General features: G+C 37.6%; 1 protein-coding gene across 6 annotated transcripts; it reads right to left on the bottom strand.

Annotated features, from left to right (window-relative positions):
* Positions 1-2,860: 2,860 nt before the first annotated feature.
* LOC148842992 (adenine phosphoribosyltransferase 5-like) lies at positions 2,861-12,141 on the bottom strand. 6 transcript variants are annotated; one of them, XM_088957576.1, is made up of 8 exons: positions 11,559-12,141; positions 11,306-11,416; positions 10,152-10,229; positions 9,576-9,668; positions 8,397-8,546; positions 7,518-7,576; positions 6,235-6,301; positions 2,861-3,465 (listed from the first exon to the last, which is right to left on the bottom strand). In XM_088957576.1, exons 1-7 carry the CDS (start codon positions 11,647-11,649, stop codon positions 6,236-6,238), a joined length of 648 nt encoding a protein of 215 aa, XP_088813702.1. In that variant the 5' UTR covers positions 11,650-12,141; the 3' UTR covers positions 2,861-3,465; position 6,235. The 6 variants fall into 6 exon arrangements, with proteins under 6 accessions (XP_088813702.1, XP_088813701.1, XP_088813705.1 ...); XM_088957575.1 differs by having other exon boundaries at positions 2,861-3,341; XM_088957579.1 differs by lacking the exon at positions 10,152-10,229.
* Positions 12,142-13,333: the final 1,192 nt, after the last annotated feature.

Below are 13,333 nucleotides of genomic sequence, written 5' to 3'. Positions count from 1 at the left end.
GTGGTAGGGCTTTTAGGCCCATTAATTCGTCAGGAATATACGGACAAATTAACCCCTGTCGTCCGCAATTTAAGTATCACCCATGAAGGAAATATCACATGTCCAGCGCCACCACCACCACCAACCGCAGCACACCTCAGAAGAGGAGGAAAAAGAAGAAGAAGAAGATGTGGAGGAGAAGAGAAGAAGAAGGAGAATAAGAAGAGGAGGTCAAAAACATACCGCCGGAGCTTTCGCTGCCGATGACCGCTGGTACGGGTCACCGTCTGCTATGGTATGGTCGTCGCTGTGTGGATAGGGTTTGATGGAGGAAAAGCAGCAACAGAGGGAGGAATGAAGAGGAATGCGGGTTGAGTGTTTTCTGAATCCTGTTTTCTCTTTTGTGGCCGGTTGAACCATTTATCCCATGTTAACGGTGGGTTCACGCGTTACTAAACTCTTTCAACGGTAGGAGATAAGAGGTGAAACCGCGCACATCTGAAAAGCCAAGACCTGTTTTGTTTGCAATGCAGCTCTTTTGTACTGATGCCGTAGCATGGGACTGCAAATTCTGATTCTGTTTTGTTTTGGTTGTTTGAAATGCAAATGAAAGCAAACAAAACCTGAAGCGAAATAAACTTGCAGCAAAAGCAAATAGAAATCTGTCCTTCTCTCATAACTCCCATTATTTTCTATTAATGCAAAGGAAATTGCACCACAAGCAAACATATATAGAATGGAAAAGGGGATGAATGTAGGTGGATCCTAAGTTTCTATTTGGTTGCAAGTGTAGATTTCATTTACATCGGTATAAATGCATAGGAGTATAAATTGCCTGCAAACCCTAGTATACTTTTGCTTCACATTTTACTTTTTTTTTGTTAGTTTATAAAAAGTAAAATGATGTGGTCGCCAATTTATATGAAAGACAGTTATGATAGAAAGAAATGGTACATATTTTGCATCAATTTGTCATGCAAATTTATACTGCTGATGGATGCAAATGAGACAAAAAGTACAAATTTTGCATCAGGTAAGTGCAAATCATAATTACAAATGAAAGAATGCAAAACTAAATTGGAAATCAAAATCTCCAAATACACAACACATTACATTGCAAGCCATTGCAACATATTGATATCAGCTCAATGAAACTCTCATAGGATACTAGAAGCATTAGCTCGAATAGAATCATATTGAGGGTTTAACTAAGGGTGTCAATGGACCGATTTTGGATTGGACCTCATCCAAACTAAAATCAAATTGGACGAATTGGATGGACCAACAAGGCATATTGAATTGGACCAGTCAAGACTTAATGGTCCAAAGTGTTTATTGGATTGGATTGGACCTGGTCCACCACTAATGAATTTATATTGCCAATATCTGGTCTATTAATAGAAGATTATAAGAATATAGGTGTCAATGGATCAGGTTTGGGTTAAAATCAATCTAAATTAAAACAAATTTTAACAGATATGATGGTCCAAATATTGAATTGGACCGATCCATAATGGTCTAAAATATTTTATTGGATTGGATTGGACATTATCCATTTGTAATGGACACACATTGGACTTGATTGGATTGGACCAAATCAAGTCCAGTTGACACCCCTAAAGGAATGAGGAATCAGGAGTCTCTCAATCACCCGCCAGGTTGCAGTAGAATGTGCAGAGCTAAACCCTTAACCGTGAAAAAAAAAAGCTTGTTGCCTCAACATGGCAAAATTGCACAGAAGAAAAACCAGACTGCAACATGCAAGTCTTAGGGGGTGTTCAACAACACCCCTTAGTGTGCCAGAAAATAACAGTTTTAAAAATCCAGTTGCAGACTTCTTATAGGGCCATCAGATCAAGCAAAAAAAAAAAAAAAAAAGAGGGGTCCAAGTTTCCAACCGTCCAGTGTGTCCTATAAACTTGTTTGTGAGTCGGGCTTTGGATTTGGCCCATGAACATCTTATACTGCTATATGTTCAGGCTTTAAGATGGGCCCTTTCAAAATTTAGCAAAAATAAGCCCGGACCTAGCCCATAAACAGGTCTGCCGCCATGTGAGTGCTTGGAGACCATTTTATTTGTGTAGTAGCTAAGGACATGTTGATCAAAGGTTGCCTGCTATTAGAAAGGTCCTGTTAAAAGCGAAATAGGGTAAACAGAAGGCTCAAATGGTGTGCAAAAGGACTATGTTCCATCATTTTGAGGGTACTGAATTTTGTAACCATCTTTAGGTTCTGTTATTTACATCACCTTCATCCTTTAGGCTATGCTTGGTTTGAAGGAAAATGTAGGGAATGGTAGGAAAACCTTTACAAACCTTGTATTAGTTTCCCTGTCTTTCCCTATTTTCCTTCAAACCAAACAAAACCTTAACTGTCCTATATGAAAAGGGATCCTATATCCCTATCATTTTGCTTCCTGTCTTATAAATAAATAGCCATCCTCTATCTCCATTTTCATTCATATAAAGTAAAGTTCCAAGCGTCAATTTGATACACACTATATCACATCTTAGGTGGCAATGTGGGATTAGCTGAAGGAAATAGCTGTTGGGTGGCGTTGTCCAACCAATGATTACTCTCCATACTAGTAATTTGAACCAGGGTGCTCATGGTTCAATTGGACTTATTCCCTTTTGTTTGTTTGAAGCAGATGAGTCCCCATCTGCTCCTCACAGAGCACTCTTTACACCAACCTCGCAGAATGCATCAGCCACATATCAGGAGCATCTTCCATACTCCCATGTTTATTCATGAAAGATGTTTCTAATATACAGTGGAATGTAACTGTGAGGTCAGTGCGAAGAGCAGATCCCTATCTTTGTAAAGGTTTCCCTATCTTTCTCTTCCTTTCCCTACTTTTTCCTTCAAACCAAACACAACCTTAAACCATCCGTAATCTCACTAAATATGTTACTTTCCATGAAATCGTCTCGAGTTAAACATCTATAATCAAGTGATTAAATTGGTTGATGTTAGAACACAGATTCACAGATACCAGAAAGTAAATGAACAATGAATGAAAACTACTCAACAAAATGGCGGATTGTATTGAATGGATGACAACGGACAACGCTTGCCACTTCTGTCACTGACATCAGCAGTTCCAAAAAGGATGTGATTCATCAAATAATGGCTTTAACAAAGCACTAAAAACGAATATGCTGGAATCTGAAGATACCCATGTCTCTGCTTGCAACTTGGAAACGACATTGCTCTTGAATCATTATCCTTTTACTAGGATACACATCTCTGATTCATAAAACGAACCCTTCTGCAACGCTGATATATACGAACGGTATAATGAGGCAACTTTGTATCTTCTTCAAGATGGTAGCCTCTAAACTGCTGTCACTGATTTTTCACTGTCCATAAAAGAAATTGTTTAGATGGGCAGGAAACATTTTCTGACCAAACTAATTTGGCTAATCTCCAGCATAAACTAGACCATTTCAGATCAACATTGACTAGTTACCACCTTCCCCTGAACTGAAAACGAAAGTTGAAAGCTAAAAGAATGCACAGATCTATAAAATTTATTAATCAAAATAAAATTTACAGAAAAGCAGCAAGCAAACAAAAGCCTCGAAACAAAAAAAGGAAAAAAAATCGAAATTTAAGCTTGCTTTACAAGGCTTCATGACCAACACAAATACAGTACAGAGACAAATGCATGGCTGGTCAACATTGTATCGCCGAACTGGAAAAAAAGGGTCACCAAGCTCAACAGAAAGCAACCAATGAGCACAAACAGTTGAGCAAAATGCTAGAACAAGAAGTCATTTTGTTGTTTTCCATACTTTGAACATCTATCACAACCATCAATGGGGTGCAAAATTTTTCAATCAGAAAATTTTCAATTTATGTTTCTGCACTTCTGTACAGAAAAAGGTTCTCAGCCTCTATTACATGAACGCAAACACAGGCTAAAGAGGAAAATATATGAAATACAGAATTGCACAACAAGAAACACCACACCCATGATCATTAATGAAAAGGACTGAAACTATCATGAACAATTACTAATAAAAAGGTTCTGTTTCTGCACTTCTGTACAGAAAAAGGCTTTCTGCCTCATCACATATCATGAACAATTACCAATAAAAAAGAAAAGAAAAGAAAAGAAAAGAAAAGAAAGAAACTCTCATGGGTTTAAGGGCACCACAGGCCTTGACCATTTGAGGTGCTGTGAAAGGGATATATGAGCTTATTGGTCGGTTAGATGTATAGACTCTAGAGGCCTGCAAAAGGGAGATATCAGTTAATGTCAAACATTGAGTTAGGTTCTCATGCCCCTGTTCTCTTCCAGCATTTCCCTAAACAAGGACAGGACAATATTCCAGCTACTTGGTTTCTTACCATGACCACCATCAAAAGCCCAGGTGTAATGTGGGCAAACCTAATGCTCTTACAAATATCCAAATACACACCTACAATCATTTTGATATTGTACAGACTGCACCATTTGGAAATGTTCACATAAATCCACAATTAACCATATTTCCACTCTAGCTATCTTAAACCTTATTATCTAGTTTGTACATCATTACTCCACCAGGTTTAAAAGTGATTCAACATCAAAACTTTCATACTCCAACCAATATTCTATCAGCAAAGAAAATCAACTAATATTATCCTCAAGCTCCTTAATTTATGTAGGCGAACATTTTATTTACGAAGAATCAACTATCACCAAAATATATCATGTTTCCTTCTGTAACACCGAAATAACATGTGGATACTTGTGACAAAAATAATGATGTTTCTTGATCTAATTCACCACAGCAGCAACATTTTCTATTGTATCAGAAATGGAAACAGGCCAATGAGGTATAAAAGGTTGAGCCTGGATTTTTCAAGCCTCAACAGAAGAAAACATGATTTTAGAGATCCCTCCACCCAAAAAAACAAATACTAAGGGGAACAAGACAAAAAAAGTATGGAAAGAAATAAGCAACACTATAAGTAGGTTCTGCCCAAAAATATCATCAGTAAACATGCAGCTATCAAGTTCTTATCAGGCAGAAACCAGGATACATGGGCATCAGCTATGGGGATACCAAGGATCAACTGGTTCATGTGAACAGAAGCCAGATCAATCCTGAGTTCTTGATACGACCACTGGCTGAGTAGTTACAGAAGCAAGTAACTGGTGATCTTGTACCAATTTTTGCAGAGGTATGTGGGTCACGTTCTTCAATGCTGGGATAAGTGCCATAAAAAGTTAACAACACAAGACTCATTATTGCACTTGGGATCCTACACTTACTATGATTGCCTTCTACGATGTAGGTCAAGAAGCCTGGACCAAAACACTGTGAAAATAATGTAAAAACAATACCTATCAATCAAAAGATATGTAAAAATAAGTACAGATGAATCACAGCATAGTTTGAACTGAGGGAATGATCCATTTCAACACCTCACAAGTTGCAATGCACATTGGGTGGATGGAGGTGGAGAACAGTAAAGATGGTTTATCATTAATTCAGAAGTTCATATTCCCTAGACAGCAAAAAACCCAGCATTGAACCTCAAACTCCAATTGATTGTGAGAGTTCCTTCCATCTCAGAAGAAATACCAACAACCTTTTGAAGGACCAAAAAATATAAGAAGCGTCAATGGAAGAAAAAGATATAACACAGATTGAAAGAAGTGGAAAAAAATGGTCAGCATAAACTGCAATTCCAATAAAAAATTAAGCAATTTAATTGTATTCCTTTAGAAAAACCAGCTCATAATGCTTTCAAATTATTATTTTTTTCACATGCTTCATCATTCTAAACATCTCAATAAAATTTCATTTGAAAATTCCAACCCTACACTCAGTTTTTGAATTTTTTAATCACTTCATAGAGAATTTGTAATTCTCAACAATTTTATACAGGATATATTCAATTAGACTCAAGTCTCAATCCTTTCCCTTAATCATAAATTAATTATTGCAGCCTTCCTAGCTAATCCATGCCCCTAGACTGATCCTTGGTTTGTTCTGGTCCCACATCTCTTCATATCAGACCTATCAGCCCTTAATTAAATAGTGTCTGTGCAGGCTCTCCTACATCAGTTGGTATCTGAGCAGCCAATGCAGTCATTATGATCTGATATGTAAAGAGGAAAAATGTACTCATGAACCATCATTATTTAGAATGCTTTTCCAAACTATTAACATAATACCCAGGTCACTAGACTCAATCATACAGTGGCACTTAATTCAGACCTTTAACTTCACATTCAACATGGAAAAGGTATATTACCTTAACAACATAGTTCACGAGGTTCCACAAGGATATACAATGGTTTTCCATTTAGACGACGTTCTCCCTGCAAATTTTAACATATGAAATCAGTCTACAAATCACAACCTAAGCAATCTCAGAAGAGAAACATAATATCAACAAATTGCTTAACATATACTGGCAAATAGCCACAAAAGTGTTCCTGCATATTTGTTTTTCAATAATAACCAAAAAAATGAAGAAACTCAATGCACAAATCAAAGACAATGCTGGCTCTTAGAAGGAAAATAAAAGAAATAAGCTAACTTTAATATTCAAAACATCTTTATCTTAGAAGCAAAAGCTATAGCCTCTCTAATCAAATAACAGGAGTCAAACAAAACCTTGCCAATATTCAAGCTGTGCCATATTACTAATCTTTCAAGACCAAATTAATGAAAAAATATTAATTCAAGAAAGTATACCCTATAGAATACTTCAAGATCTTTACCTGAAGCACTATATACATTATTGTTCCTAATCAATAATGCACTTCCAGTAGAGATGGGATTGAAGTCCCAATGGAGCAGACCCCAAATTAAGTTTGATAATTATATCCAATGCTAATCGCCACATTACCATATGTAACATCAAGAAGTAGCCTATCACACAGACACTGCCTAAAGGGCCCATCTGGGAGCAAGCAAACACTATCAAGATTTTACCAAAAATGGAGTAAAGGATGGCAATATTACAATTAGAGCCAAAATTTGAAACAAATACAAGATTTCTACATTTGTCAAAAACCTACATGGTCAAAAGATTTTGTAGTGGTTGTTATTAGTTGAAGCAGGGAAATGATCCATGCAGGAAATCTCCACAGAAATTAACAAAAGACCCACTATTTGATGTAACACAGGTGACTGACATGTTAACTAGGAAAGTTCTTATGTCTCTCGGATCTTAGAGTGTCAAATTCAATTACCACTAAATTACCCTAGTCCTCAAAGATGAATCCACACCTATAACAGGATAACAAAAATTAAACTAGTATTAAATTATTTCTTACTTACATGAGCACACCTACAAATAATATCATTCAATACTAATCAGCATAAGATTACCCAAAGAAATTTCTTGTTCAGTGATACTGAATTACTAATGAAAACCAAGAGTGCTAATAAAATGGCTTTTCATGAGAATCCTCAATACACTAAATGGAGTTGATAAGTACAATAGCTACTGACCAAATTCAAGATTGAGAACATTTTGACATAAAAAAGTGAGATAAATTGAAAACGTGTATACTGTTTTTGCATTACCTTATTCTCAGGTAATCCAATAACGCATGCACACTCAACCACTTCAGCCCCCACACGTTCTAGTAAAACAGCAATTCCACGCAGATGCAGTTTGTTGAGAGAGAGAGAGAGAGAGAGAGAGAGAGAGAGAGAGAGAATACTTTATTGGTGAACAAGGAACAATAGAATAAAACACAAACATGGTTGACAAGGCATCACCTAGGTGCTCTCAAAGGCAAGAAAGTTCCTTTGGCTAGGCACCTTGCCTGAATGCAATGGCTTGTCTAAAATGCATCCATCCAAGCAGCCTAGGCCTTCACTTTAGAGAACAAAACCACAACAAAGATTCCTTTTTGTAAAAAAACTGCTACACAGCTGCAAATTCTTACCATGCCTGTCTATAAAACATATCATATATATTACTTAAGTTTTGTTTTAAGGATTTTACCAGAAAACATAAAAGATCCAAAGGTTTTAAGAAGAGAAAAAGTAGAAAAGAAAGAGTTTTCTTCTTTGTTCTACAGTCCCTCTTCCTTACATTAAGAAGAAAAAAGGGGCTCTGCCCCTTATTCCCTTTCTTTTTTATTACTCTTCTAGAATATATTTTATTGACATAAACCACAAAATAATAGCCTTTTTTAGTTGCTAATATTTTTGTTACTTGTAATTGCTATATTAAACATTTTCAATGTTATAATGTTTTTTTGTAAATTCGGTTGATTGGTATATAAAATTAGGGAACTAATTTAGTTTTTTCCTTGTAAAATTGTATCTCATAGGTGACACCTAAGTACCTACCTAGATGACCAGGCATTCTATTATTGCCTAGAATCACCTGGATGCTTAAATAAGTATGAGCACAAGGCATGTAGAATCCAATAATGGCATCCAAAATCTTACCTAGAAGTCGTATTGCTGCTGAAAGGGTCCCCCCAGTAGCCACCAAATCATCAATGACTAATGCTCGTTCCCCAGGCTGAACAGCCCCAACATGCATTTCTAGACAGTCAGTTCCATATTCTAGCACATAAGCTTCAGAGATTACTTCACCTACAGATGCAAATTTCTTAAGGGTTAACAAAACAATCTTCATCATTATTGACTAATAAATTTGGCAGATTTCAGACATTGAAGATGGTAGATGGGGCAGAAGAAGAAAAAATATAAGGAGACGCACATCATTCAATTAAAACAACAAAAATTGGAGTACAACCAGCATGTGAACTGAGGGAAAAATGTCTCAATCAAAATACCACCAAGAGCAAAGGATGAAGATGCAAATTAATTGTTATAAACAGAGACAGAGTACAAGGCCCCAGCAGCACATCTGGACATTGTTAATGAAAACATTGAAATGTATATCAGCATTGCCCATTAATAAAAACAGAAATTCATATCAGCATCTATGTATTACAGAAATAAAACAGAGCAGTACTAGTATCAGAGAGACTGACCTTTTAAATCGCAAAAGGACAGAATTAAACAGGGATTTAGGCAAATAGACAAGGATAAGTTAGTTATGTCTTCTTGTGATTTAAGGTAACCATTGGTGACATACTGACAATAGCATTGATCAATAAATGATATGAATAGGCATCCATATAAGCGAAAACAAATAGACCAAATTATATAAATAGGCAACATTACTACCCTCAAACAGGTGATAAATTGAAATGAATGAACAATAAAAGCCCCAGTAATCTCCACAGGTAAAGGTGTTAAATATTATGTGACATGCATTTAATAAGGCAACTATTTTGTCCTAAGAGATCACATAAGAAGGAGACATAAATGAAACTTCTACATGAAGAAACCTAAGAACACTTCATCTTCATTTACTGAATGCATGTAAAGCTGTCTTCAACAGCAAATTCTTGTCATTAAAATCTACAAAGTTGTCCAAAACTACTCCCATTCATTCAGAAAACATCATGCAAAAACTTGATATACCAATTGTGGTAAATAACAATGTAGGATTGAGAACAGAGGCCATTGATGTGATATCTTCCCAGTTTCTGAACTTTGAATAAATGGATTTTTCCTGTGCTACTGGATCAAACTCAAAGAAGACATACATACCTGGCAACTTTCTAGGTTTGCGTAAAGGAACAAACTTTGCACCGATAGCCAAGGCAATTGAAGGACCAAACATGAATCCTCTAGCTTCCACTCCTACAAATTATTTTGTTTAGTGTTGGCAAGTCTCAAATATTGAAGTAACAAAATAAATGATCACAGACAGAGACAGTATTGCTCCAAGATTTCTAACTAGATTGCATCTCATAACCACCATTGAAGAAAGCATTTGGAATCAGTTCCCACCATAACCCACATACCCAGAACCCATCTCCATTTGATACATCATTTCCATAGACCAACTTGCTCATGCATCTGAGATTCAGGGAACTCTCGAAAACAGGGTTCAGAGACTCAGCACTTCAGCAGTATATTTATTTGAACATGAATAATGAATTGCATAAAACAAGCATAACATGATTAAGCTTAGGTCTTCTGAAATCCATTAATGCACCAACAGACAGAGAAGGGCACAAACAAATGAAACAATGTCATGTTTTCCGCCTGGAAACACTCCAGAAAGATTTGGGCTGGAAATACAAAACGTAGTAATAGATGCCATGCAACATAGTTGACAACCAGCCTGCTCCACCACATAAGGTGTCATATCACCAACGCCATTAACGGATGGCTTGTCTGGTTCTTGACTGCCGTGTCCTGGACAGAAGTTCGAATAGGCCCGAGACAGGATTAATTAATTAAATCAAATGAAAAAAAGAAACAGAAAAAGAAAAAGGAAAGAAGAGGTTAATTGTTAAATTAGCAGTGGGCCAGTGGCTGTCCTGTCATGAGGCTATGAAATTCAAGGAACCTGGTTACTGACCTATTGTACGGACATGGGAATACGTGACTTGACACGTCATCCGTCCACGTGGCAAAGATCCCTAGACGAGCCTCCACTTTTACATGTGCACCAACCAAATTTATATGCATCATGCTTGGATAGCAATCAGCATCGTTTCAGTGATCTGGTTTGGGTTTAGGTCGCTACTGAGCGTGTCCATGTTTCATTGGACGGTCGCAAGGATTTACTGCGATGATGGTCGCAGCTGATGCGAGCTCAGCGGCAAATATCCGAACAATCAAATCAGAAACAATTAAGCCCATGACAACATTAACATTATTAATAGAAGAAGCGTTTTAATGCTCCTCAGACTGATGACCTCGAAGTGCAGAGGTCATTCACGGTCACGGATTAGAAACTTCAACTCAGAGTCGTTCCAAATCTTCTTCTTTTTCTTCGTTAGAATAATCAAAATAAAACCAGACAAGGTTGCAGGTATTTCCATTCGATCCAGCTTTCAGACCAAAAGAGGAGAATTAAAGAAGAAAAAAAAAATCTGATAAAAAAGGTAAGCATGCAAATGGAAGAAACAAACCAGATAAAACCAAAGTGAGAAGAAAAATATCTTGAGATAAGTTACACATGGCAGAAGTAGACTAAACTTAGAAAATGTCGAGAGTGGGAAAAAGGCGAAACAGGACAAAGAAACAAACATGCAACCCAATTCTCATAAGCTCCTGGTTTAATACATTTTTCTTTTAGGGAAAAAGCAGTAGACCCACCAAATTTTGAATCAGTCCTCAATAAGATTTTGAAATAGAAAAAGAAAAATCAAATTTTACACAGAACCCACAGCTCTCAGCAGTGGGGGAGGGGGACCCAAGTGACTAAAATAGAGAGGAGTGTGTGTCTGTGATGATGCAAGAAAGGAAGAGCCAGAGAGCAATACCAGCGACAACGGAGATGTCCATGTCTCTGTAACGATCAACAAATATGTCAACAGTATCCTTGAATGCCTTGTGATCGAGTAACAGCGTCGTTATATCTTGAAACATGATTCCTGAAACACAAAGCCACGATAAAAAAAAAAAAGAAAAGAAAAAAAGATCAGACGAGAGAGAGCACTCAAAAACAGAGCTGTTCGATTAAAGCTCCAGAAGTAACAATAGAACAAGGAAGTACAACAAAAGCCAGCTAAAGACCTGGTTTGGGGAAGTGAGGAACGACTCGAATCGCTTCAGAGATAGCCTGCAGCCTTGGGTCTCCCCGTAGTCCGTTCTCGCCTGCAAACATCTCCCCTCTCCGTCTCTCTGTCTCTCTCCTCTGTGTGTCTGTGTGTCTCTCACTCGTGCCTTTTCAGGTTTTCCCTCCAAACTCTCTCTATCGTCTCAACTCTCAAATCTATCTCAATGAGAGACGAAGAAGTCGAGTAATTGGGTACTCTAAAAAACAATACTTTTGTTGGGGAAGGCACTGTTGCAGAAGATCTGAGTGCTCAGTGTCTATAAATCCTTTTTCTTATTATTGATTTTCCAGAATGAGAATATATCACGTCTATCAACGTCTGAGTTATATTGTTATGATTGATATCTCAGAGAAATCATCAATACATCTCTCCCGATCTGGACCGTTTAAAGACACAAGAGAACCGTCTGATCGCCATATTTACTGCAGTTTCCTGCATCTCAAGGGGCCCACATTCTTGATATGCATCAGATGTGCTGTAAATCTGTAGCCTGCTGAAGTGTATGATAATGGTGCGGAGTATCAGAAGCTGCATGATGCATCGGTGTTATGACATATTTGGTCTTTTCAGAAAAACGAGGTAAGGGTATTTCAGACATTTGACCGGATTACGGCTGTTGGATGACAGAGAAAATCAAGTGGCAGAAGATCCGGGATTTCGGTGGGACCCATCATCCCCTTCCGCTGAAGACCTGCTGACGTGGCATTGAGTAATCCATATACTTTTATTGCCTCGTCAAATTATGCAGCGGTTGTACACGTGGTCTGCATCCAAGGAAAGAGCCGGCAGACTGTTCCGGGCGATCCTGATCGATCGTCACGACTGTGGATCCCAATCGGACAGTCGAGGATTCGATCAGCATGTCGCCGAGCATTGATGTCAGCCACTGGATCTAGATACCACCCACCGGATGCAGCATAATCCTCTAATACACTATCACTGTGTTTACTTCATGGGTGGTAGTAAGTAAGCTCAAGCCTAGCACAACTTGCCAAGCCATTATAAATCCATTGGAATTGGTTAAAAGGGGGCCCACCAAAGATTTAGATCTTTTTTCTTTTGAAATTTGGGGTTGGTGCATTAACGTAACAAACATCCCTAGGTGTGGTGTGGGTCCCGTTGGCCGGACCACATGTGCGGTGTTGATCTCTTTCTTGATGGAATGTGCGGTGTTGATAGAGGCACCATAAATGATGGATTGTGAGGTGGGTACCACATTAATACTGGGCTGATAAAAATACATAGAGCAGAGAGAGAGAGAGTAGCACATTGATTGAGACGGCTCATCAGTGGCCCACCTATAAAATAACCCATAATTTTTCCAGGTCACGCTAATAGGATAATTACAGTCACGTTGCTTTCGAATTTATTGACTGTTCATATACACAAAAAATAAATATATATATTTTGTAGATCGAACGGTCATGATTTTTCAATTTGATGGCCTTTGACGTGATATATTTGACCATATTCTCCGAATTATGCTCAATAATGAAATCCCTATACCTGGCCTTTGCTTGTATGACAGAGCATCCAAAGAGGGGCAACCACCTAAAACCCTAAGTGTCTGTTTGGTAAGGCTATTTATATCACGAATTTGATTCATACAAAAGTTTATAACCAATCATCATAATCATGTGGGCCTTACCCCAACCATATGGGTCATCTTTAAAAAAACTGTATGAGGTCCACTACATGAATCTTATATCATTATTTTGTTTTGATTAGTGT

This window comes from Nelumbo lutea, chromosome 8, assembly GCF_056320005.1.
Source record: "Nelumbo lutea isolate HS-2025 chromosome 8, American lotus-T2T, whole genome shotgun sequence".
NCBI classification, from domain to species: domain Eukaryota; kingdom Viridiplantae; phylum Streptophyta; class Magnoliopsida; order Proteales; family Nelumbonaceae; genus Nelumbo; species Nelumbo lutea.
Note: the sequence above shows the minus strand (reverse complement) of the source record. Positions and strands in the feature narration are given on the sequence as shown.

Coding starts and splice junctions, on each gene's coding strand:
- LOC148842992 (XM_088957576.1), bottom strand. CDS start 11,649: ATGTTTGCAGGCGAGAACGGACTACGGGGAGACCCAAGGCTGCAGGCT. Junction 7,577..8,396: donor AGCAGCAATACGACTTCTAG/GTAAGATTTTGG, acceptor CTGTTTTACTAG/AACGTGTGGGGGCTGAAGTG. Junction 6,302..7,517: donor TTGGATTACCTGAGAATAAG/GTAATGCAAAAA, acceptor TAAAATTTGCAG/GGAGAACGTCGTCTAAATGG.